The following is a 24,074-nucleotide window of genomic DNA, read 5'->3' as shown; positions in this document are numbered from 1 at the left end:
GATTATAATAAATGCGCTCTGTCTCTATGCTTGATCTGTTCTGTTGCGATCTGCGTCTCCTGCCGATGACGTGTTTCGCGGGGGCGTGCCCCCGTTTCTTGACTCCACCCCCACGTCAAACCAGTGCCATAAAGAGAACCGCACAGAACAGTGCAGCGCAAACGAAAGCCGGTATCGTGAGCGCACGCTTGACTGAAACGCAGAATAAAATGAGCGTTGCAAATGATTTAGTAGGTTTGAGCATGAAAAATATGTGGCAAAGATAAAATAGGATTACAGCTGTCATTGATTTTTGTAATTGATTATATTTTTATTTTTGCACTACGTTATTTTATTTTGCAATTTATTATTTTTGCTTGCAAAACTTATTTTTTTCTGCTCAATACTTTATTTTTCCTTTGCAATTCTTTATTTTTGTTTGCAAAACATTTTTTTATTGCTCAATTCTTTTTTTTGTTTTGCAAAACTTTATTTTTGTGCAAAACTTTAGGGCATTAATTTGACTCCATACACATCTTTACTTGCTATTCACAATTACAAGCACTTCTAAAACGGCAAAGTAATATTGTTTACACATTGAGTAGTCAGTTTCGGGTCAGCAGGGGGCAGTAAGAGACTTTTTTTTCCCTGTGATACGACATCAAGTATACGAGGAAGATGTGGACATGTTATGATACGTCATCAAACATGTCAGCCTCCTGGTGACAGCAGCTGAATTTGATCCTTGATCGAGGGAATTAAAATGGTAATAAGCTTCTTTTTTTAAAAAACAAAAACAAACTGTAGTTGAAAAGTATTCCGTGAAACGTTATTTGCACACTATGTTAATGTAATATGAACTAGCCTTTTGTCAACATATGCTTCTCAGAGAAGTGCATACTGTAATGAACAGCAAGACCTATGAACTCAGTTATTTCTATATTTAGTAGTTAATGGTGTGTATTTTGATTTCGTCAGGTTTATTCAGAGGAGTGCGCCATTATTTTTCGAGTGAAGGGAATCTTGGAGTTTTCATGCCAGCTTGACAATCCAAATGGTAAGTCTCAAATTATAAAAGAATGTGCTGGATTTGTATTGGATAAAACTTTCAACTTTAGATGCCTTCATGAATTACATCTAAAAAAAAATATGCTGGATATGAAAAAAACGTCTATGTTTTTCAGGTTCACAAAGTCAAAGCATCATATCAAAAAGTTTTCAGGGTCTTCGATCCAAGGTTTCATCCAAAAGTATTGTTTTCACTGTCTGTAACAGTCCAATATTAATATGGCCCAACACTGGTTTCCGGTCAAGCATGGAAAGCTTGACAGAAGCATCAGTATGTGGAGACATTCTGCAGTATATAGAGTAAGTGATCTATATTGGTAACTGCACACACTTACTTGTTTTTCTCAAACTAAGATACTTTCTTGTTGCTTTTCACAGATCAGATGATGGTGGGAGCAAGAAGAGCATAAAAAAGAAAGATAAGAAAAGATCTGGACCTGTGAGAGAATTTCTCTAGATCAGGGGTTTTCAAACTTTTTGATGCCATGGATCCCTAAATATGATGTTCCCTTTATGAGGAACCCATTTCTTAACTAAAAAACAAACAAACAAATAAATAAATGTGTGTGTGTGTGTGTGTGTGTGTGTGTATATATATATATATATATATATATATATATATATATAACATAATGATTTGGTTTTCTTAGTTTATTTGCATATTTACATTGTGCTCTTTTTCCTACACTATTTGAAGGGTGGTAATTTTAACAGAAATTCTCTTTTTTCTAGACTGTAGTGAATATGAAGCTGTTGTTTGAGGTCACAGACCCTGCTGGGAATGAAGCTCCGAGTCTTATCCAAATGAGCACACAACAGCACTTTGTGAAGATGCCATTGCATTTAGACTGTGTTGTGTCTGTGACCACTGACGAGAGCCTGACATCGTGAGTGCTTTTTTTTTGTTTGTTTTTGTTGTTAATTACAATGATTTTAATGCTAATATCTGGATGTGAAATGCAGCAGAACGATTGTTTGTGTGTGCAATTGTTCAGTGTTTGTACAGAGCTGGTGGAGACCTTAAGGAAGCAGTTAGCAGACATGGAAGAGGTGGTGCTGCGGTACAGGAAGGGCTCCTCTTTTCTTGTGCCACAGCCATTTCACTTTCGACTGCCTGAACCAGCTGGACTCACCACTGTGATCTACCCAGCAGGAGTGCCAGACAGCCAGTTACAGGCTATCAGAGAGGCAAGACATGCACAGATTCACTACTAAATTAATACATTATTCAGCAAGGATGCATTAAAGGATTAGTCCACTTTTAAATAAACTTTTCCTGATAATTTATTCACCCCCATGTTATCCAAGAAGTTCATGTCTTTCTTTCGTCAGTCGAAAAGAAATTAAGGTTTTTGATGAAAACATTTCAGGATTATTCTCCTTATAGTGGACTTCAATGGCCTCCAGATGGTTGAAGGTCAAAATTACAGTTTCAGTGCAGCTTCAAAGGGCTTTAAACGATACCAGACGAAAGCGAAAGTACGTGCAAAGGCGATATTTTATGTTTATAAAGCATAAACAGTTGTATTTTTGTAGAAAATGACCGATTGTTTCACTAGATAAGACCCTTATTCCTCGTCTGGTATCGTTTAAAGCCCTTTGAAGCTGCACTGAAACTTGACCTTCATCCATCTGGAGGCCATTGAAGTCCACTATAAGGAGAATAATCCTGGAATGTTTTCATCAAAAACCTTAATTTCTTTTCGACTGACGAAAGAAAGACATGAACATCTTGGATGACATGGGGGTGAGTAAATTATCAGGAAAATTTTATTTAAAAGTGAACTAATCCTTTAAATTGATCAAAATAGATGATAATAAAGACTTTTATATTGTTACAAAAGATTTCTATTGCAGATAAATTCTGTTCTTTTGAACTTTCTATTCAGCAAAGAATCCTGTAAAACTTGTATCACAGTTTCCACAAAAATAAAAAAGCTACACAACTCCTTTTCATCATTGATGATAATAAGAAATGTTTCTTGAGCACCAAATCAAAATATTAGAATGATTTCTGAAGGATCATGTGACACTGAAGACTGAATGTCTATGTCAATCCTGTGCATTACTATTTATTAGTGATGCACATGGGTATTTTCTAAATCATGTCAGTTTCCTTTGTATGTAGGATCTGCATAGGAAGTTTGAGTTGCCAAGTGACAGGCCATACCTGAGACGCGCCAATGCCTTTCATTTCCCCGATGCAGCCTATAAAGACGGTTACCTCCGCAATCCCCACGTACACCTGAACCCACCCAACATTGAGGATGCTAAGGTGAGACTGTGCTTTAAAGGAATAGTTCACCCAATTTTCTTACCTCATGTCATTCTGTTGTCTTTTTTTTTTTTTTTTTTTGCCTGTGAAACACAAAATGATAATTTGAAGACTTTCATGCTGCTCTTTTCCATACAGAGTCAGTTCAAGCTCAAAATATGACAAAAATACACCAGTATGCATCATGCATTAAAAAAATAAACTTTTTATTCCAAACCTTCTGAAGTCATATGAGAGTTTTGTGTGAGCGTCACTGATTCTTCCTTCTGCACTTATTTTAAAAAGGCACTTTTGATTTGTTAGCTTATAAAATGGTAACTTTAGACATGTCAGATTGATGTGATTTGATAAACACCAAAGAAAATGGCTGCATCTGAAATCGCTTATAAGTTGGTACTTATTTTGAATAAGTAATTGCTTTGCGACCACTAAAAAAAAGTATGTTCTATGTAAAATGAATGTGTGTAGTATGAATATACTCCGGATGTACTTTGCTCACCATGTTGTCAGTCACTTGACCTACCAGTGTCAGTTGTGTTACTTCACTGACATTCACAAATCCTCTCCCATGGCCTCATGGGATAGTAAAGTGTCCAGTGTATGCGCACTTCAAAATCTTGCCGGAATTAGTAGGTCATCCGGGTACTTTTTGCCTAGTCTTTCATGAGTACTTTGAATTTGGACGTACTACTCTTGTAAGTAGTGACTTGGGGGTGAGTAAATAATTGGAATATTTTAATTTGTGGGTGAACTACCCCATTAACCCCATTAATATTTTAAAGTGCCAAATCTCTTGATACCAATAGTAGAACGTTTATCCATTAACTTTCTCTTGTCTATCTCTCTAGCTGTATCTGGTGCAGGGTGTGTACAGTTATCATCACTACATGCAGGATCGTGTGGATGATGATGGCTGGGGATGTGCATATCGTTCTCTTCAGACTATCTGCTCCTGGTTCCAGCAGCAAGGATATGTGGAGACAGCTGTTCCCACACACACGCAGATCCAGCAGGTAAGCACAACTGTCACTGTATGGCAGTGGTTCTCATCTCTGGCCCTCAAGATCCAATTTCCTGCAGTTTAGCTCCAACCTCGATTAAAAAAAACTCACATGCCTATAACTTTCTAGTAATCCTGAAGACCTTGATTAACTTATTCAGGTGTGTTTGATTTGGGTTGGAGCAAAACTCTGCAGGAAAGGGAACATCAAGGGCCAGAGTTGAGAACCCTTGCTGTATGGGATGGAGTTAAAGTTATGCTGTCTTGTTATATGGATTTAAGAGGTACAGCCCTTCTTATAATCTATACATTTGTTGGTTTGTCAGGCTCTTGTGGATGTTGGGGATAAAGAGCCACGTTTTGTTGGTTCACGTCAGTGGATCGGCTCCATTGAAGTTCAGGCTGTCCTTAACCAGCTGCTGGGGGTCACCTCAAAGATCTTGTTTGTCAGGTAGACTGAGGTTTTGTATGTTTATTATTTAGGGTGATTATGCTTTTTCTTTTTTCTTTTTAATGGCAAGACTGAAAAACTAGATTACATTTTTCTCCTGTATACCACCTCACACAATTGAGCTATGCATTTTGGTTAAAAGCTGGAATACTTTACACAACTTTTAAAATCTGATCAAATTTTAAAACACTAAATATATTAGTCTTAGAAAATGGTAATAGACAAAAACTGGGTATCATAAACTGAACTGCTGAGGATCACATGCTACAAGATTTTTCAAGGCATTTTCAAACACGACAAACTCGCAGAAACATGTTAGGAGATGCATGAAAAAGACAACAATGTGAGTTCTAAAATCAGTTGATAATATTAAACACATTAGATATCCTCCAACTGGATGGAATCATAGTATGATGTTAAAAAATTGGAGTCGGCGACCATTGTATACTATGCGATTTTCTGTGAAAACCCTAACTCCGACTGGCCAAAGTCTGGCTCTGATGTCCGATAACTAGCGTCAACTTCTCTAGACTGTAAATCAGGGCAAATATCTAGGCAAAAGTTTTGTGGTGTATTCCAGCCTTAAACCTAACTAAAGCAGATGCTAGATTATGCTGAAATAGATTGACAATAAAAGTTTCTGAATGGATTGAATTGTAAAAATGTTTGCCTTTCTGTTAAAGTCAGGGATCTGAGCTGGCAACCAAGGGCAGAGAGCTGGCCAACCACTTCCAGACTGAAGGAACTCCTATCATGATTGGTGCGTTAACATTTATCTTTAGCGCCTTCCTTCAACTTGGGATTGAATGGGAGCATTCATTATCATTGATTATGATAATATATAATGTATATAATAATAACAATATATCATAATCAACTTCTGATATAGCATGTGTTGTTAACATTGATAATAATAAGAACTCTTTCTTGAGCACCAAAACTGCATATTAGAATGATTTCTGAAAGATCACGTGACACTAAAGATGTATAAAAGTAATGATGCTAAAAATTCAGCTTTTCTATCACAGGAATAAATTGCATTTTAAAATATATTAAAATAGAAAAGTTATTTTCAATTGTAAAAACAAAAATACTGTTTTTACTGTATTTTTAAGCTAGAGATACTTCTTTCAAAAATCAGAAAAAAAAAAAAAAAAAAAATTTAATGTAATTTGTTGTTTTGCTATTTTTAGAAGTAAAGGCTTGGTAATTCTTTCTCACCAGGTGGGGGAGTACTTGCACACACTATTCTAGGTGTAGCGTGGAGCGAGAACACTGGACAAATACGCTTTCTTATCCTGGACCCTCACTATACTGGTGGAGAGGACCTGCAAACCATCACTGACAAGGTACATTTGACACCATCACTACTACTTTTTATTTTAATAATACAAAGTTAAACTTTATATTCTATCTTAATGATAACAAACTTCTGTAAAAACAATAATAATAATCACCTTTTATGAGTCGTTCCTCCATTATACCCAGACACGCATGGGTTTAAAAATGTAACATGGTGTAAAACATCACTTACTTGTTCAGGTATTAGCAACTGTTAAAATGTTGTCTGAAGGTCAAGTAATGTATATCAAATATGAACTGACAGATTTTGCTGCACCTAGAGCTTCCCTAATATCCTATTTATATTAGTTAGTGTATTATGAGTTATCATTTGTGAATCGATAGCTCAGTGTTGTTGTTTTTTTAGGTCATTTGTTAATGTGTGTGTTTTCTTCAGGGCTGGTGTGGATGGAAGGGACCAGAGTTCTGGGATCAAAATGCATATTACAACCTCTGCCTTCCCCAGAGACCCAAGGCCATCTGAGTCACATGCAAGACACTTATTCACTCGTACTACTCCTGCGAGTCCATGAAATCACAGGAAGTCTCATTGTTTCACTTTTTAATGAGTACAAAACTATATTCCACAGTAAAAAAAAAAAAGGAAAAAAAAGTGATTTATCATTTATTACCCATTGTCCTCCTGACAACTGTTTTAAACATCCGTTTTCAGTCACGCTAAAGGTTACAATGATTTCGGCATGATGTCTTGGATTTTCAGTCAAGCTGTAAATGGATGATATTACAGTATTTTTAGTTATTTTATTTTTTTTACAACCACTAGGTTACATTTCTCAGTACTTACAGTAGGTCTCTTTTTCAAAACTCTTAACACAGTTCTCTTAACCAACTTCCAGTTTGGCACAGCAGTTAATTTCACATATAAAAAAAACACACTAAAACTACCAAAACACTTCATATATGTCTCAAATCAGCAATAGCAAAGGTTGTCACCCAACAAACACACTTTGTCACTCATAAAACATTATGGTTTAAAAGTACACTATATAGCATTATGGTTTTCTTTTATAACATTTCTTTACAGAACAAGAATTGCATCTCTCTACTGTTTAGAATTCACTGCAGTGTACAGACTAACACCTCTGTAGATTTTCAGCTACATCTAATTGTTTTGTAATGTTTCTCTTTTTTTGCACTTGTAATTCAATATTCAATGTATTTCAATATGGTATTACTGTAGAAAAATTTAGCAAATTGATGTTTTATACAGTTTAGCATTATGTTTTGATTATAAGATCTGAAAAAAGTATTTAAACGTGCAAATTGTCCTCTAGGTATAGAGTTTTTTTGTGTGCCGAAGCAAAAGAAAATGATCCAGTTTAGCCCACATAGACTGCTGTTGTGCTCACTGTGTGAAGAGTTGAGAAATGTCCTAGCGACTGTAAAAAAACAACAACAAAAAACATGAAATGACATAATATCCTTGAGACTACCCAAGTTTACGAGTTCATCATACATCAAATTCACAAGATATCTTTGAACCATCTTCACAAGATAAGGCTTCCTGCAATTCAATAAAAGGAACAGCAGCTAAAATCTCTTTAAGATCATTCCTAAAACAGCTAAAAAAAAAAATGCTTTTGTCAAAACATGTCACATACTGTATTCTCTTAATATTTGCCACAGCATTTAAGTCATGTTTTACCTTAGTTGTTTATGTAAACCAAAAATGACTAATCTAGCCTTATAAAGAATGTCTTGATTAGCCAAGCTTGGCAGCAAGTCAGCTGTCTTCTGTTTTGCTAATTTATATCCACTCATTTCCATGGTCCCCAACTGACTGTCATAAAGTCCTGAGAGCATTAATTGATTCAACGCTTTGAATCGAGCATTAATTGATTCAACGAAGACGTATGTGATCAAAGTTAAGTGTTGCACGTTTTCCAGTGAGAAACCCAGAAGTTGCGATCTCCACCTCCACCAGGAAATTCTCTGCTTTTGCCTTGATTGCCATCTGCTCTGTGTTGGCAGGTATATGTGTGTGAAGCACACTCCACTCAGCAGATTTACAGTGTCAGTGATTCCACTTCAACTCAAGACCCCAAATCACTGATCCCAGAACAGGGTCAATTTCTCTTCACTGTTGAGGCTACAGTAGGCTCAATACCAAATGTCCACAGGTAATTCAGACTCATACTGAAGCATTAACTGTTTACCATTCACTTCACTGGTTAAACAGCCTATATGTTACTTGAAATTCTCTCTCTTTATGAGAGCATTGATCACCAGTCCCGTGCTTTCTTCCCGTCTTGAGCACTGGAGGTTGCGCGGCCTCTCTTCTGTCCTGCGAGAGTGCTGCTCTGCACATGCCGCTCAGCGAGAGGGGATGATGAAGCGTTCTTTAAGTCCCGTGTTCTCCGATGCATGTTTAAAAACCTCCCACATTCCTCAAACCCACAAGACCATGCAATATCTTCAGCTGTCTGTCCAGCATTGTTGCAAATGCTGAGCGGAAGGGAAAAAATAATTGAAGACGTATTAATATTTATAATTACAGGTAAATAATGCTTGAGCTCTTTTGAAATTTTTTAAAATCAATATGCCTGTATTATATGGTGTACCAGACTTTCAGATATGCACTAGGACAATCTCAAGCACATAAACTCTATTAAAGGGAAAGTTCACTCAGAAATGAAAATTCTGTCATCATTTACTCACCCTTATGTTGTTACAAACATGTATGAGTTTCTTTCTTTTGCTGAACACAAAAGAAGATACATTGAAGAATGCTGATAACCACACAGTTGACGGTATCAAGTGACTTCCGTAGTACTTTTTTTTTTCCTTTTAAGGAAGTCAATGGCTACATCAACTGTCTGGTTACCAACATTCAAATCTTTTTAGTTCTACAGAAGAAAGAAACTCATACAGGGTTGGAGCAACATGAGGGTGACAATTTTCATTTTTGGGTCAACTATCCCTTTAACTGGGCATGTGGGTTGATTTTTTTTAAACAATGGTAACAAGAAGAAACAAAAAAAAGTTAGTAATTTTTCAGTAAGGGATTGAGAGTTAGCTTATAAGTCTACAAGATTTTTTTTTTTTTTTTTTTAAATTAGTATTTTTATTCAGCAAGGATGCATTGAATTAATCAAAAGTGAGAGTAAAGACTTTTACACCATTTAAAAAAATCTATTTCAAATGCTGTCCTTTTGAACTTTCTATTCATCAAAGAATCTGAAAATATCTAAATGTTTACACAAAAACTGTTTTGAACACTGATAGACTCCTAGAGTAGCTAATTCAGCTTTGCCATCATAGAAATTTTAAAATATATTAACATAAAACTTTTAAATTGTAATATTTCACAATATTACGAATTTTTTAAATAAAATAAAATGCTTGGTAAGATTAAAAGACTTTCAGAATCATTAAAAAAATCTTAAGGACCCAAACTTAAGAATGGTATTGCAGGCTATATGAAAGAAATATTTTCTAAATAGGCCACAACATCAATGTCTCTTAATTGCAATGTTTTTGTAAATTTTGATGTATTTTACAGTTTTAAAATGCTCTGTGTTCTGCCATTTTATCTAATATTTAATCTATTTAAAAGTGAGACAAACCATAAAACGTCACAGAATGAATAAGACCGTAAACAATTACAACATTCTCTCAAAAAAAGAAAACAAAAGATTAAATTATCTGAAGTTCATGTAACCAATGCTAATCATGATATTCTGATTTCCAACCAACATAGGGACATTATTGTATCGCATAACCGCACTATAATATTAATTTGTAAATATGCAAATACTGTGGATATAGAAGTTTCTCTCTGTCAAACAAACGCAGGAAGGAGGAAATATTCAACCTCCCATGCACACACACTTACTCGAAATGTGCATAACTTGCCATCAGCACACTGATGCACTCCAAACTGCCCGCTCTGGCTGCTTTATGAATAGGCGTCTCTCCACTTGCGTCCTTAAAAAACACAGACAATGGTATTATTTAAAACAGAAACCCAAGCAACACCCGCTAGATTTTTAATGTTTTTTTATTTATTGAAGTTTTAGAAACAGCGTAGCCTACCTGCTGGTTTGCATCAGCACCTGTTTGCAGCAGCCAAAGCAAGCAGAAAGCCTGACCTCCGCATGCCGCAAGATGCGCAGGAGACTGTCCGTGTCCGGGACCACTCAACTCTCCATTCACAGCATATCCGCTTTCAAAAAGATTACTCGTGCAGTCCAGCTGAATGGATATTCAATGGAACAGAAACCACATTTGAACCAATTGGACTATTATTTTCTAGGAGTTTTAAAGCGCCTTATTTAATGTTTTCTGACATATAGAACAACTTTCGTTATGATCTCTTACATCTCTAAAACAGCAGTTTTTAGCGACTTGGTTAAACATAGCGCTTTCTTTTTATACTCATAATAGTATTTGAATTAAATTGACTTACCGACTCTGTCTCAAGCAAAAACATAGCTGATGTGGGGATAATTCAACAAAGAATAATGCCGTCTAAAAGTTTCTCTGGGCGTAACACAGCTATTCCGCTGCTGGTTATCAGTGTTCCGCAATCAAACAAGCACACATGCATATACAGTAAAAAGCAGAAGTATAAACGCTATTTAGACCACATGGTTCTTTGATGCTGACCAATCAGAATCAAGAATGGGTAGTCAATGGCACGTGACTATGCATCAATCCGCCTACAGCTCGCGAACAAGCTGTGTGCAGTTCCACACGTAGGCACTTTGTTCATCAGTTCACACATACTCGGAGACACTCTGCTTTAACAAGTAGATTTAATAATGCCTCTGTTTACATTATGTTGTTCTGGAAATGTATTTGTCTTATTTAAGAAAAAAAAATAATAATAAAACTAAGTTGAAGTGGGATTTGGTCAAGAGACAAAATTACACAAATGATTTTGTTAGGATGTTCTCAGAAATTATGTTTTTTCTTCTTGTTCATGCTTTCGAGTTAATTGTTATTTGGCATCTACTGCTTTCCCAATTTATATAAACAGTCTTTTCTTTGCTGCAGAAATACAATACATGCCTACATCACAAATGAGGCTGAACAAAACTGAACATGTAAACCCTTGCAGCCTGTAAACTGCTGCTGCGATGTGGCACTGTTCGGTATTGTCCTTCACTTGGTCATGTACACGTGTAAATATTTCACAACATTTATTGTAATGGCAAAGGGTGGCATCTAGGGATTGCGGACTTGCAGTCTGGCCTTGCATAGTGTGAGGATGATGGATCATCTGTCATGCCACTTGTGCCAAGCAAACATGAAAGGGGCTTTGAGGCAATGTTATGTGCTACACACCCACAATTTAGCAGAATGCCCTACTTTAAGACTGTGCTGGCAACAGCATCATTAAACATGCACAGTGGTCACGTACTATAATATCACAGACAAAGGCAATGCTTGTTTAACAGCTTAATTAATATTATGAAACAGGTAATGCAGCTTTGATGGTTAATGTGGTTGATTTGTCACTGACCTCACCAAATAAATGAATGCATGCAGATTTAGGATTTAGCCCAAAACAATATTTAGCTAGTCCAAAACAATATTAGACAGTGAAAATGAGTTAATGACTTTAATGAAAGTACATAATTTGACTTGCATTTAATTGTTGCCCTTAATTTTCTTTTCTGTGTTTAATTTTTTAATGTTGTTCATTCATTCATTTATTGTTCAGGAGCAGGGTTTTCAAACTGGGGGGCCAGGGGGCCACAAGTGAGTGCTAAGGTGTCTGTGGAAAAATGTAGAGGAAAAACAGTGAAGAAAAAAATATTTTAAATAAGTTTTAAGTAAATGTATTTTAATTAATAAATAGATTTAATAATAAATAGACTATAGCAAAACAAATCTATGAGTGGAAAAATAATTTATTTATTAATTTATTATTATAATATTTAAAATATTATTTTTTCACATAAAAACTGGGTCTTTAAAAAAAAACTATGTGGTATATGAAAGATTAAAAACGCATCACTCATGGCAACTGAGCCATATATTTGTACAGTATCACAGTTTAAGGGGCCGTTCACATATTGCGTCTCAAAACTCGTGGAAAGTGCGGCCGTGCCGCTTTCTCCTTCTTTCCAAAGCGCTTGCGCTCCTGTGGCGTTTGTCATTGCAACCATGAAGTGTGCTCTCCACGAGGATGAGTAAGTTTCAGCAAAGGATTAATTGATTTCTAGCCCTTACATTAGCTTTTACTACTAGATATATTTATGGAGATGAGCTGATCGGTTGGTTCTTGTCACATGACCTGTGGTGCGCTTGCGGCATTCTGAAAAGTTGAGAATTTTTCATCTCGATGCGCCTGGAAAACATGCTAGCTGCATTAGCATGCGTGTCGTGACTGTGTCGCTTCCATTATTAGCGTGGCTACATTTGAAATAACGAATTTGAGCGCGCAAAAGACGCAATATGTGAACGGCCCCTAAAGCTGCAGTCTTAATAAAAGGTCAATTTTACCTCCATTTCTCGCTGAAGAACTGACAATCCACGTTGAGCCCGTCTCCTCAACCATTTTTTCATCCACACTCGTTTATTCTTCCGCTTTTGTGTTTTCTCACAACAAACGATTATTATTGCTACAGCAATAATACAGTTTCAGTATCCATTTTGTTTACATCCGCTTTCAATCTGCTGCGTAGATCACGTGACGCACTTCCTCTGGCAGATAATCTTAATAACATTTTGTAGTGTGTGATGCTCCGCGAATTTCAAATCTTGTAGTGTGAGCATGTTTAAGATTTGAGGGAAGAAAATCTGCAAAGATTCTCCTGAAGTGTGTGCTGCAACCAGATTTTACAATCGGATAGGATTTTAAAACTCCTGTAGTGTGAGCCAGGCATTAGTCCGATTCACAACGGTAAGCTTGTAATAATGTTTTGTTCATTTGTTAAAGCTAATTTGTGGTACTGGTAGGTTTCTGCGGGAAATTTGAGCATGCCGCCGTTCGTCTTTGCATCACGTCACGTCACGTCTGTTTACATAAAGAATGATGCCCAGCTAGTAGGCTATATGGCAGGCGAGGATGCTGCAGGTGGCGGATCATAGCCTTTTCTAACAGCAGCTGAAATAATTAAACTTATCATTTTGATGGCGGATTCTATGGTGTGACAAATGGACAATTAGAGATTAGATTGAAATCTACAGGTAACGCTAATACACGCAATGCTGATGTTGTTAACATTAACAATTTGAGAACAAAGTATAACAAACATAATCATTTGCACCACGGTTTAATGTGATATGAGCTAAGAGATCGTTAGATTTAACCACCATTACTAGCTCGATTTATTGTAATGCTTTTTTTCTCAGTTGGTCAAGAAGAAAAGAAGCAAATTTGTTACTTACTTGTTCAGATGACTTTTTCTGGTGAAAATTCTTATTTTGGTCATACTTCCAAGACTACAATCTGTGATTCTGAAGCACCTGTACAGTATCCACCGGTGCGGTGACTGACAGCCACACATTCTCCTCAAACCAATAGATTCATCCGCGCTGAGGAGCCGTGCCGATGCACAACCCACGTCAAGATAATAATTGCGCAAATAACTGCAATTGCAGGTTTCGAACAGAGATGGCGACAAAGAGGCAAAACTTACAGACTGCAGCTTTAATTTTCTCTGATAATTATAACAAAACAGCAGTGCAAAAACGGGAAGACGTTAAAAACACATTAAATGAATTGCTTGCATTGCAATATATCAGCAAGTGTTGGATAGAGAAGGACCCAAAAAGAACTAAAGCTAAAATACATAAAGCAGACAGCATCGCTCGCCCTCTCTCTTCTGACGAGGCGCTAAACTATTTGAGGAAATGACGTCACTTAGTTACTGTAACTATCGAGCCCACACACTCTTCTGTGCAGCAAGCTGAACAGCAGAAAGTGTCTCTTTTAACTCTTATCTTCAACGTTTATCTTTATGAACAACATTTGGAGATTTAAAGCGAAACAAAATGAAGTGCGTCAGCTCTGTGTTTTGGAGACTTTGCCTGACAGTGTCGCGGTCCCGCATGTTTTTGGTGTGAATGTCAAAAGGTAGGCACTGCTAGCTGCATTAGCTGTATGAGTTTGCGTTGGCGTGCTCGAATCATGCATATGTACACAAGTTTTGTCTTGTTTCTAATAAAATAAAATAAAATATGCACATTAAACGTAGAGTACGCCAGTCTGCTGAACGTCATTTTCTGTGGCAGCATTGCTAAGCCATTGTTGCTAAAGCATCGTTAAAGCTCTTGTCATAGAAACATGTCCCTTGTGTGTGAATTATGAGCACCTCTGCTTTAAGAGTGTTAATTGAGCTTTTTCCTGATACCTGAACGGCTTAGCAGGGTCTCAAGCGTATTCGTGTTTTTAATGCCAGAAAACACTAGAGATACACCGATGATCGATTTTATATTGACACATGTCTACTCGGTTATTAGTCCCATCAATATTGGTGTAATGAGTGTACTGAGAAATGCTAAAATCTTTCCATAATTCTTTTCGGAAACATTTCACTTTTCTAATCATTGAATTTGTCCTTTTTTATTATTATTTTTATATACACTCAAAAGATTTACTTAAAAAAGCAGTGTCAAGTGAGTTCCACGCAACTATGTTGAATAATTTGTACAAATAACAGTTTAGTTGTATGAACAAAATAAATTCAAGTAAAGCTGACAATACTCATTTTCAGTTTACTGAATTCATACAACTACATTGTTATTTGTACAAATTACTCAATGTAGTTGCGTGAAACCCACTTGACACTGTGTTTTTAAATCCAACAATTTACTCTTTTGAGTGTAGATAGAACTTAGTTAAATTAAGTTCATGTAGTTACATGAACTAAGTAATGTGAACAAGGATGGTTTGAATGAAACTAACAATGTTAGTGTAAGCATTTAAAATGATTGTGTTAATTGTTGTTTAAGGATTTACTTAAATCATTAGACAGCAACAAATATTTCAACAAACCGACACAAAACAATAGCTAAAAACAGTCGGTTTTGCATTAATCAATATTTTAGCTGTCATTAAAAAAATAAACGGTGAACAGTGGTTCTCCACATTTTTGACTCCAAATTGTCCACTATTTGAAGGCCCTGTGACTTTTCCTGTTGTTCATGATTTCTTCGACAAGGATTAAGGGTAAGGTTTATTATTATTATTATTATTTTTACTAAATTTCTACCCAATAAAATGTTTTACAATCTTGTAACTATATTTTTATAACTAGAAAAATGTATGAAATAATTCTATCGAATTTATATAAATTTTTTCTACGAAGTAGAAGGCCTTCTACCTTTCTGCAACCGTAGCTGTTGAGGGGTGCATTAAAATAAGAAAAACTGGAATGATTAATGATTGTTCTTTCTTATTTTAAATAATTTTAAGTTACCTTATGGCCCTCTTGTTAGTTTGCTCAGGCCCCGTAGTGGGCCCTGTCCCCCTGGTTTGAGAACCACTGCTCAATCGAAATAGTTCAGACAATTCATTTTTCCACATGTTGAGTCTTATAACAGTTGCTCATAGTAAAAGTTTTTGAACCACAGCTTCTTTTTCCTTTTTCTTTCAGGTTCCATTGAATGAGGGCACATTTGGAAGACACAATACAAACATGTACAGCCCCAAAGAGCTAGAGGGAGAAGTTGACCACTCGTTCTTTGACAGTGACAGTGAAGCTAATAGACTTGATGGTTCTGAGGATGGGCGGCTCAATAAACAGAAGGCCTCAGAACGACATGATGAGAGAACAGGAAAAGAGACACATGTTTCAATGGATCAGATAGGGAGTGAAGTTCAATGTGGGAGGAACACTAGAGTTAAAGCCAGACTGGAGGATGGTTCAAACCAGCAGGGCAGACATGGACGGAGTGAAGAGACAGAAAATGAAAGAGAGCGACAAAGTAGTGATGTACTTTTCAAAGGCTCCTCAACACTCCCAAGTGCCACAAGCTCAGAGACTATGAGCAACAGCCAATCAGATGAAGGATCTAGTGTGCATTCGTACTCATCTGATGAGGAAAGAGAGCTGGATGAGAAGCATGCTGCTTTTAAACCCAGGAAAACCAATGGTAATGTTAACAGTGATGATGATGGATACCATCGTAGTAACGATGAAAGTGAGGACGATGTGAGATCAACAAAACATAAGAGATTGTCCCATGGAACACCAAAAAAATCTGCTGGTAAATTCCACAAGCTGAGCCGCAGCCGCTCGTCATCATTTGATCCCGAGTCCTCCAACAGTAGTGAAGAGAAAGGCTCAATTCGCTCGCAGAAACATCAGCGGGTAGGTTCGGCTAACCAGAAAGAGCGACAAAAAGAAGTGGCAGAATCTGAAGACACAGTCACTGATGTTACACCTCTCTCGACACCAAATGTTAGTCCTTACCAGTCCATTGATGTGGTTCTGCCCTCTGAACCCTTGGCAGCAGATGTTCAACAGCAACAGCCCAGTGTTGCGGATGAGACGGTTGTGAATGATGTTTCGGACGGTCAGAGCAGTATAAGTTCTGAAGGAGAGAATGGATCAGGTTTGTGCAATTAATTGAGATGGTTTATTGTTGTTGTTATTGTTGTGGCTGTTTCTTAAGAATCTCTGTCTCTCTCCCTTGCAGTGTTTTTAAAAGTAGAGAAGCAGTTAGACAGAGTACTTGTGGTCTCCAGCCCTGGCAGTGTTGGCAGCAGCCGTAAGAACTATTCCTTCTCAAATGAAGAGGTACGGGAGATCGACCTGGAGAATCAGCGGCTACTACGTCAACTATCCCATTCCACGGCACGTTCGCATACCGGCAGCTCCGCCTGCTCCAAAACCAGCAGTCGCAGGAGCAGTACACCAACTATACGCCTTTATCACAGCGCCCTCAACAGACAACGAGAGCAAGAGCGAATCCAGAAGGAAAACCTGGTCAGTTCAGATTCTTAAAGGGTTAGTTCACCCAAAAATGAAAATTCTGTCATTAATTATTCACCCTACACCCGTAAGAACTTCGTTCATCTTCGGAACACAAATTAAGATATTTTTGATAAAATCTGAGTGGTATATGACCATATGTCCATAGACAGCAATATAATCAACACTTTCAAGATCCAGAAATGTACTAAAGACATTGTTAAAATAGTCAACGTGACTGCAGTGGTTCAACCTTAATGTTATGAAGTGACGAGAATACTTTTTATGCGCAAAAACAAAACAAAAATAACATTTTAAATTCAGTTCTTCACGGTTCTACGTCAGAACACTGCATATGAGGAGTCATCAAAAATATCTTTATTTTTGTTCTGAAGTTGAACGAAGGTCTTACAGGTGTGGAGCGACATGAGGGTGAGTAATTAATGACAGAATTTTCATTTTTGGGTGAACTAACCCTTTAACTAGAAAATCTTATCTCTCCCTCCACTAGAGGGAGTTATTCCCTATCTTTTTAGTTATATGCAGGGAACTCCCCTTCAACATTAGATTAGATTTGAATTTTAATCACACTGAGAGCAGCTCCTTTTATTAGAGAGAAGCTTTAATTATTTGTTGGCCTCAGTCAAGGTAGAGATTGTGTGTTTAAGTGTACTCATGATGTACACTACCGTTGAATAGTTTAGGGTCAGTAAGTTTTTTTTTTTTTTTTTTTTTTTTTTTTAAAGAAAACATTTTTTTATTCAGCAAGGATGCATTTAATTGATCAGAAGTGACAGTAAAGATTGCATTTTACAATAAAGTCTATTTCAAATAAATGCTGTTCTTTTGAACTTTGTATTCATCAACGAATGCTATATCATAGTTTCCACAAAAACATAAATAAGCACAACAGTTTTCAACATTGATGATAATAATTAATGTTTCTTGAGCTCAAAATCAGTATATTAGAATGATTTCTTAGGGATTATGTGACACTCAAGATTTGAGTAATAATGCTGAAAATTCAGCTTTGCCATCACAGGAATAAATTAAATTTTAAAATATAAAATAGTTATTTGGAATTGTAATAATATTTCACAATATTACTCTTTTTGCTGTACTTTTGATCAAATGAAAGCATCCTTGGCGAGCATAAGAGACTTCTTTCAAAAACATAAGAAATCTTACTAACCCCAGGCTTTCTGAACAATGTATTTTTCTATTCTGTCATTTACAGTGCTCTTCTACTCAGACGCCTCAGTATGTATCACCAAATGTTCTTTTGGAGATTTTATTAATTAATGTAATGATGTTCTGTGAGAGTGTTTATTTTAGTATTCTGTGAGGTGTGCGTGGGGGTGGGGGGCGCTGTCAGCCACAGCCAGTGAAAGCAGAGAGACAGTTACCACCTGACTCAGACGAGAAGAGACAGGTGGAAGCAGTTTTGTGCACATGCTGGTCTTGACATTATACTGAATTCACCCCCGTACTTTCCTCATCTAAGCTTCAGTGAGTGAGAGAGAGAGAGAGAGAGAGAGAGAGAGAGAGAGTATTATGCAACACCTTTTTTTCATTGGAATAAAATATAATTTAAAGGGATACTGCAATTCACCCGAAAATAACATTTTTGCCGCCATTTACCTACTTTTCAAAACCTATATGATTTTCTTCAGATATTGTTTTTTAGCTTTGTATTGTTTACTGATAATCTTTCCATCCGCTGTAGCTCACAAATTTCATTCGTTTGAGAGCGAGTCAATGATGAGGATCTGTCTGACTCTGTGCTTTTGGAAGCGAAATAATGTTTGTGTTTGGTACTCTCTTAACCTTGCTTGTTTTCTGTTATACATGCATAGTCTCTCTCTCTTTTGGTTTTTCTCTCCTGTCAGTTTTTATTGAAGGAAACTGAAAATAAAATTCTCCTTAATCAGTGGAAGCAGGGACTATGAGCTGTGTCTCAGACTGCATGTTCCTCCAGGTCTTGTTAGCGTTTTACTGCCTAGCAACTAATGCTGGAACACAATTACAAGAGTACAAGACAGTCACTCTCTTTCTTTAAGAGCACTGAGCGAGCTGTCCTCTATCTTCACCTTTACTCTATTTCCAGTCCCTGCTCTTTTCATGGGTTTTGCTTACTGAGTGGTTTCCAAAGGGGTGTTTGTACCGACATACGGAGGCATGACAGCCTGTGACATTCTGATCCTCGTGCACAGGTTATTTTTATTCTCAATGGTTCACTGTGGCTTTTCAGAGTTCATAGTTGTAGTCTACTCTCTTGTTCATCTTGTTTGAGGCCAGTTAATGTGAGTTCATAGATGTCTGAAAGCTTTTAGCTTTATGGTGAATCACAAAATCTGTCACGTGTCATTTTTTTTTTCCTAAATACAAAGAAAAAAAAAATGTTTTGCTAAAATAAAGTCTTTTTTAAAGGACTATTGTGGTATTTTAGTGACAATCAAGCACATTTTTCCTCCCAAACTTTAATTACTGTAATGAATATAAATATATAATATGTATGTATATATTACTAAATTATAAACCTTTTTACGGTATGGCAGTATTCATTAGTAATGATATTTATCTCATACATTTTTGACCTGGCTGTGAAGACTGCATAACACAGGGTTTAATAGAAGGTATTTTTAACCAGTTCAGTCACAAATAATTTGAATAAAACAACTAATTTGTTGCCTGCAAAATATTTACTATTGCGGAGGGGTGATTCTTTTGGACTGATGATAATTTATTGTATTTGTAAATATTTGTGCTTTCAGGCATTTCTGAAGCGTCTAGAATCTGTGAAGCCCACTCCTGGCATGACCCGAGATGAGCAGCTAGCTGATTATCAGCGCCAGAGCCGATACCTGGGAACACGCGTTACAGCTCTTCCGCCAGTCAAACTCAAATCCAACAAGACATCTGGTACATGCACACACACCACACAAATTTAAGCCATAGTTTGCATGAGGCACTTTGAATGAAGACCTGTTCAGTTGTCTGCATGTCATCACTATTACATCAGCCCATATTTAGCTGTGTGTTGCAGATTCCAGAAATAATAAACTAATGAGTTGGGCTATAGATTATATAATATATAGTTCTTTTAAAAAAAAAAAAAAAAAAAAATTATGCATTCGGTTAGCATCCAACTCCTCTGAAGAAAAAAAAACATTTTTAATTGTTTTTAAAATTGTTTTAAAGTGGTTCCCTTGTATGAGATGTTTTGTACTTGTTTATTTCAGTGATAATTAAAATCTGCCATTTCAAATGACTACTTTTAATTGAAGTTCCATCTGATTTTTTTTTTTTTAATTAAAAGTAGGGTAGGCAATTTCAGAGAGGCTAGCAATAGCAAGCTAGCTTTGAAAGCATTAGATCCCACCCTCCCTTCAGAATGTCTCCAATGCCACGCCTCCTTCAAAACACATGGAAGGTGGAAGGTGGCTGTTGTTTGTTTGTGGAGCTCAGTGACTGTCTCTACAACTCTGCATAGACTTATGGAATGTGCTGATGACATGTGATGTCTGTGCGAGCAGGGGGCCGAATGCAGTGATTGGACTAACATTTTCCACAAAAGATATATGCACATTTTTAATATTTAGACTTCTATTATTGATTGCTATCAGGATGTGATTATGAAAAGTGATTATGAAAAAAAAATTCCCTACCCTACCTTTAAATGTTAGGTAGGTCTTTCTCCATTATTTACAGTGCTCAGTGTAAATGAGTACACCCCCTTTGAAAAGTAACGTTTTAAACAATATCTCAATGAACACAAAAACAATTTCCAAAATGTTGACAAGACTAAGTTTTATATAACATCTATTTAGCTTATAACATGAAAGTAAGGTTAATAATATAACTTGGAGAACTAAATTTTCAGTTTTACTCAAATTAGGGTGATGCAAAAATAAATACACCCCAATGAAAGTCTCTGAAGTGAAGCTAAATTTTAAACTACAAATGTCTAATTTAACAAGAATTCAACCACAGGTGAGTCTAATTATTCATTACACAGGTGTCCAGCAGACAGTTGACTATAACAGGGTGTTAAAACCCCTTCCTATTTCATGCTGTCACCAATGGCACCACATGGAAGAGAAATGTCACAAGACCTGAGAAAGAAAATAATTTCTTTACTCCAGAAAGGTGAAGGCTACAAGAAGATCAGCAAAGCTTTACTTATCAGTCAGAATACTGTAGCAAAAGTGGTACAAAAATTTAAAAAAGAAGATGGAACTGCAACCATCTCACAGAGACGTGCAGGTCGTCCACGGAAGTTAACACCTCGACAGGAGCGTCTTCTGATGAGAAGGGTTGAAGAAAATCGGCATGCACGTTCACTGCAGTTATCTAAAGAAGTAGAAAGCCAAACTGGGGTGACTATTTCCCGTGACACAATATGGTGTACACTGCAGAGGAATGGCATGCATGGGTGCCGTCCACAAAAGAAGTCTTTCCTAAAGCAAAGGCACAAAAAAGCCCGCCATGAGTTTGGCAGGGCCCATGCTGACAAAGATGAAGACTACTGGGACTCTATACTCTGGAGTGATGAGACCAAGATAAAAGTTTTTGGAACTGATGGCTTCAAAACTGTGTTATGTTGCAAAGGTGAGGAATACAAAGACAAATGCATGGTGCCTAAAGTGAAACATGGTGGTGGCAGTGTCCTTATGTGGGACTGGATGAGTGCTGCTGGTGTCGGGGAGCTGCATTTCATTGATGGCATCATGAATTCACAGATGCACTGCTCTAGAGAAGATGCTACCATCACTCCACCATCACATGCACTTTTCCAACATGACAATGATCCTAAAAACACATCTAAGGCCACTTGGATTTCTCAAGAAGAACAGGGTGAAAGTGATTCATTGTTTCCTGATCTGAACCCAATCGAACACCTATGGGGAATTCTGAAGAGACAAGTTGAGCATCACTCTCCATCCAGCATCCAGTCTCTAAAAGAGGTCATTCTTGAAGAATGGAAAAAGATAGATGTTGCAAAATGGCGCCAACTTGTTCATTCCATGCCTAGAAGACTTGGTGCTGTCATTAAAAATCATGGAGGCCATACAAAGTACTAGATGTAGTAGTTTTTGTTGTGGGGTGTACTCATTTTTGCATCACCCTAATTTGAGTAAAACTGAAAAATGTGTAATCCAAGTTATATTATTAACCTTACTTTCATGTTATAAGTTAAACAGAAGTTATATTAAACTTATAAGTTATTAGAAGTTATATTAAACTAAAGTCTTGTCAACATTTTGGAAATTGTTTTTGTTCATTGAGATATTGTTTAAAATGTTACTTTTCAATGGGGGTGTACTCATTTACACTGAGCACTGTACTAATAAACAAGAGTTTAGCCACTGAATTTGAACACAGACAACTGTTGTAATGTTGATTAGCTAAATGCATTTACTGCATGCATACATTTAATGCTGTTAAAAATATTGAATATTGTTAATGTCAAATGAACCTACCAATAATGCAACTCCTGTCTTTCCATGAACACAGGGAGGACTTCTAGATCTGGCAGTAGTCCTCACAAAGCTAGACCGGAAACTGCTAAACTCAGCAGAGTAAAACCGCGGCCTGCATGGTCCTGATCCCCAAAATTTTCCTTCTCTTTCTCTGCTCCCGACCCTTTCACTTATATATTCTGCTCTGAATGTAAGTACAAAATATGACTTCAGGTCACAATGTGAAACTTTCTGGACAAACTGCTTGAGCTCACATTAATTTGTCTAGATATGGAATGATATAAAAATGAAATTTGTCAGATAATCTACACAGCTAAATGTTTGACGTTAATTACTTGAAAATGTGTGGCTTATATACATTTTAGATATTGTTGTAGACTAAATAAATTCAATCAAAACTGTTTGGGGACCATAAAGTGTGACATTCCATTTTCTGAGACATTCAAAAGTAAACCAGTGCCTATATTTGACATACAACAAAAAGAACTTATATATGTTTAAGCTTTGTATAATTTTAAAGTCACTGTTTCTGTGATCAGAATAATTAATTACATGACAGGTTTGTTGGAAACTAAATTTTATGTGAAATAAATGCTTTATCAGTTATGGTGATATCCAGTGTTGTTACATTATTTGGAAAGCAAAAGTGGTTTGTTTATTGACCCGGCTGTATGACACTTAAATACCTGGCATGTTGATATGAGGTGCCACACATGCTCAGACAGTGTTCCATCAGTTACAATCAGTGTAACAATGCCAGTTATTCACCTGTCACTCTTAAATTGTTTTTGAAAAGGCTGACTGACACTTGTTGACACATAGCTGACTAACAAGGCTATTATGCAATCACAGAGACTGGCAAAGTAGTCATTGTTGCAGAAGACACTTATGTCGTTTGACTCGCATTACTGTAACTAGTTACTGTTACTAGCCTTTACTGGGCTATTACTATTAGACTAGCATTATAAAACAAATATTACATTATATATTTCTTTACAGATTGTTAGTTAATGTGCATTCAACATCAAGTAATGCTTTTATTTACTTTCTAAGGTGATAATCTTATATTATCCTTATAATATGTAATATAATTTTATAGTTGTTTGTATTATAATATTATATTATGAAATTGTATATTTATATATGCTGTTGAAAAGAAAGGTTTTGGGTTGGTCAGATTTTTAAAATGTTTTTGAAAGAAGTCTTTTATGCTCACCAAGGCTGCTTATATTTTCTGTTTTAATATATTTTAAAATGTAAATTATTTCTGTGATAGCAAAGCTACATTTTCAGCAGTCTTCAGTGTCACATGATCCTTCAGAAATCATTTTAATATGCTGATTTGGTCCTCAAGAAACATTGCTGCTTGTGGAAACTGATACAATTTTTTTCAGGATTCTTTCATAAATAGAATGCAATCTTGTAACATTTTAAATGTATTTACTGTCACTTTTGACCAATTTAATGCATCCTTGCTGAATAAAAGAACTGATTTATTAAAAAAAAAAAAAAAAAAAAAAGTCTTAAAAACGTCTTACTGACCCCAAACACTATATATTCTGTATTTGATATAATATGAGAATAA

General features: G+C 36.3%; 3 protein-coding genes across 7 annotated transcripts; 2 read left to right on the top strand and 1 right to left on the bottom strand.

The window, feature by feature from the left end:
• The first annotated feature begins 585 nt into the window (after positions 1–585).
• On the top strand, positions 586–8,240 carry ufsp2 (ufm1-specific peptidase 2). Of its 2 annotated transcripts, XM_048197479.1 has the most exons (13): positions 586–745; positions 958–1,036; positions 1,164–1,347; positions 1,426–1,486; positions 1,780–1,934; positions 2,043–2,235; positions 3,176–3,322; positions 4,171–4,335; positions 4,649–4,773; positions 5,457–5,533; positions 5,998–6,122; positions 6,512–6,635; positions 8,107–8,240. In XM_048197479.1, the coding sequence occupies exons 1-12, from the start codon at positions 743–745 to the stop codon at positions 6,596–6,598; spliced, it is 1,401 nt and encodes a 466-aa protein (XP_048053436.1). In that variant the 5' UTR covers positions 586–742; the 3' UTR covers positions 6,599–6,635; positions 8,107–8,240. The 2 variants fall into 2 exon arrangements, with proteins under 2 accessions (XP_048053436.1, XP_048053435.1); XM_048197478.1 differs by lacking the exon at positions 8,107–8,240 and having other exon boundaries at positions 6,512–7,671.
• On the bottom strand, positions 6,862–13,484 carry ankrd37 (ankyrin repeat domain 37). The gene is made up of 4 exons (XM_048197480.1): positions 10,544–13,484; positions 10,171–10,329; positions 9,971–10,062; positions 6,862–8,580 (listed from the first exon to the last, which is right to left on the bottom strand). Exons 1-4 carry the CDS (start codon positions 10,565–10,567, stop codon positions 8,358–8,360), a joined length of 498 nt encoding a protein of 165 aa, XP_048053437.1. The 5' UTR covers positions 10,568–13,484; the 3' UTR covers positions 6,862–8,357.
• cfap97 (cilia and flagella associated protein 97) lies at positions 8,119–23,101 on the top strand. Of its 4 annotated transcripts, none has more exons than XM_048197477.1 (6): positions 13,927–14,164; positions 15,687–16,273; positions 16,307–16,647; positions 16,732–17,021; positions 19,781–19,928; positions 22,524–23,101. In XM_048197477.1, the coding sequence occupies exons 2-6, from the start codon at positions 15,729–15,731 to the stop codon at positions 22,613–22,615; spliced, it is 1,416 nt and encodes a 471-aa protein (XP_048053434.1). In that variant the 5' UTR covers positions 13,927–14,164; positions 15,687–15,728; the 3' UTR covers positions 22,616–23,101. The 4 variants fall into 4 exon arrangements, with proteins under 4 accessions (XP_048053433.1, XP_048053434.1, XP_048053432.1 ...); XM_048197475.1 differs by adding an exon at positions 15,211–15,259 and having other exon boundaries at positions 15,687–16,647; XM_048197476.1 differs by lacking the exon at positions 13,927–14,164 and adding an exon at positions 8,119–8,255 and having other exon boundaries at positions 15,687–16,647.
• Positions 23,102–24,074: the final 973 nt, after the last annotated feature.

This window comes from Megalobrama amblycephala, linkage group LG7, assembly GCF_018812025.1.
Source record: "Megalobrama amblycephala isolate DHTTF-2021 linkage group LG7, ASM1881202v1, whole genome shotgun sequence".
In the NCBI taxonomy this organism is placed as follows: Eukaryota; Metazoa; Chordata; class Actinopteri; order Cypriniformes; family Xenocyprididae; genus Megalobrama; species Megalobrama amblycephala.
Note: the sequence above shows the minus strand (reverse complement) of the source record. Positions and strands in the feature narration are given on the sequence as shown.

Excerpts from the sequence above, each read along its gene's own strand:
- ufsp2 (XM_048197479.1), top strand. Across the intron at positions 2,236-3,175 it reads AGTTACAGGCTATCAGAGAG|GATCTGCATAGGAAGTTTGA; the intron begins GCAAGACATGCA and ends CTTTGTATGTAG. Across the intron at positions 4,336-4,648 it reads CACACACGCAGATCCAGCAG|GCTCTTGTGGATGTTGGGGA; the intron begins GTAAGCACAACT and ends TTGGTTTGTCAG.
- ankrd37 (XM_048197480.1), bottom strand. The coding sequence starts at position 10,567 with ATGTTTTTGCTTGAGACAGAGTCG. Across the intron at positions 10,330-10,543 it reads TTTTGCTTGAGACAGAGTCG|CTGGACTGCACGAGTAATCT; the intron begins GTAAGTCAATTT and ends ATATCCATTCAG. Across the intron at positions 8,581-9,970 it reads GCAAGTTATGCACATTTCGA|CATTTGCAACAATGCTGGAC; the intron begins GTAAGTGTGTGT and ends CCTTCCGCTCAG.
- cfap97 (XM_048197476.1), top strand. The coding sequence starts at position 15,729 with ATGTACAGCCCCAAAGAGCTAGAGGGAGAAGTTGACCACTCGTTCTTT. Across the intron at positions 16,648-16,731 it reads TGAAGGAGAGAATGGATCAG|TGTTTTTAAAAGTAGAGAAG; the intron begins GTTTGTGCAATT and ends TCTCCCTTGCAG. Across the intron at positions 17,022-19,780 it reads GAATCCAGAAGGAAAACCTG|GCATTTCTGAAGCGTCTAGA; the intron begins GTCAGTTCAGAT and ends TTGTGCTTTCAG.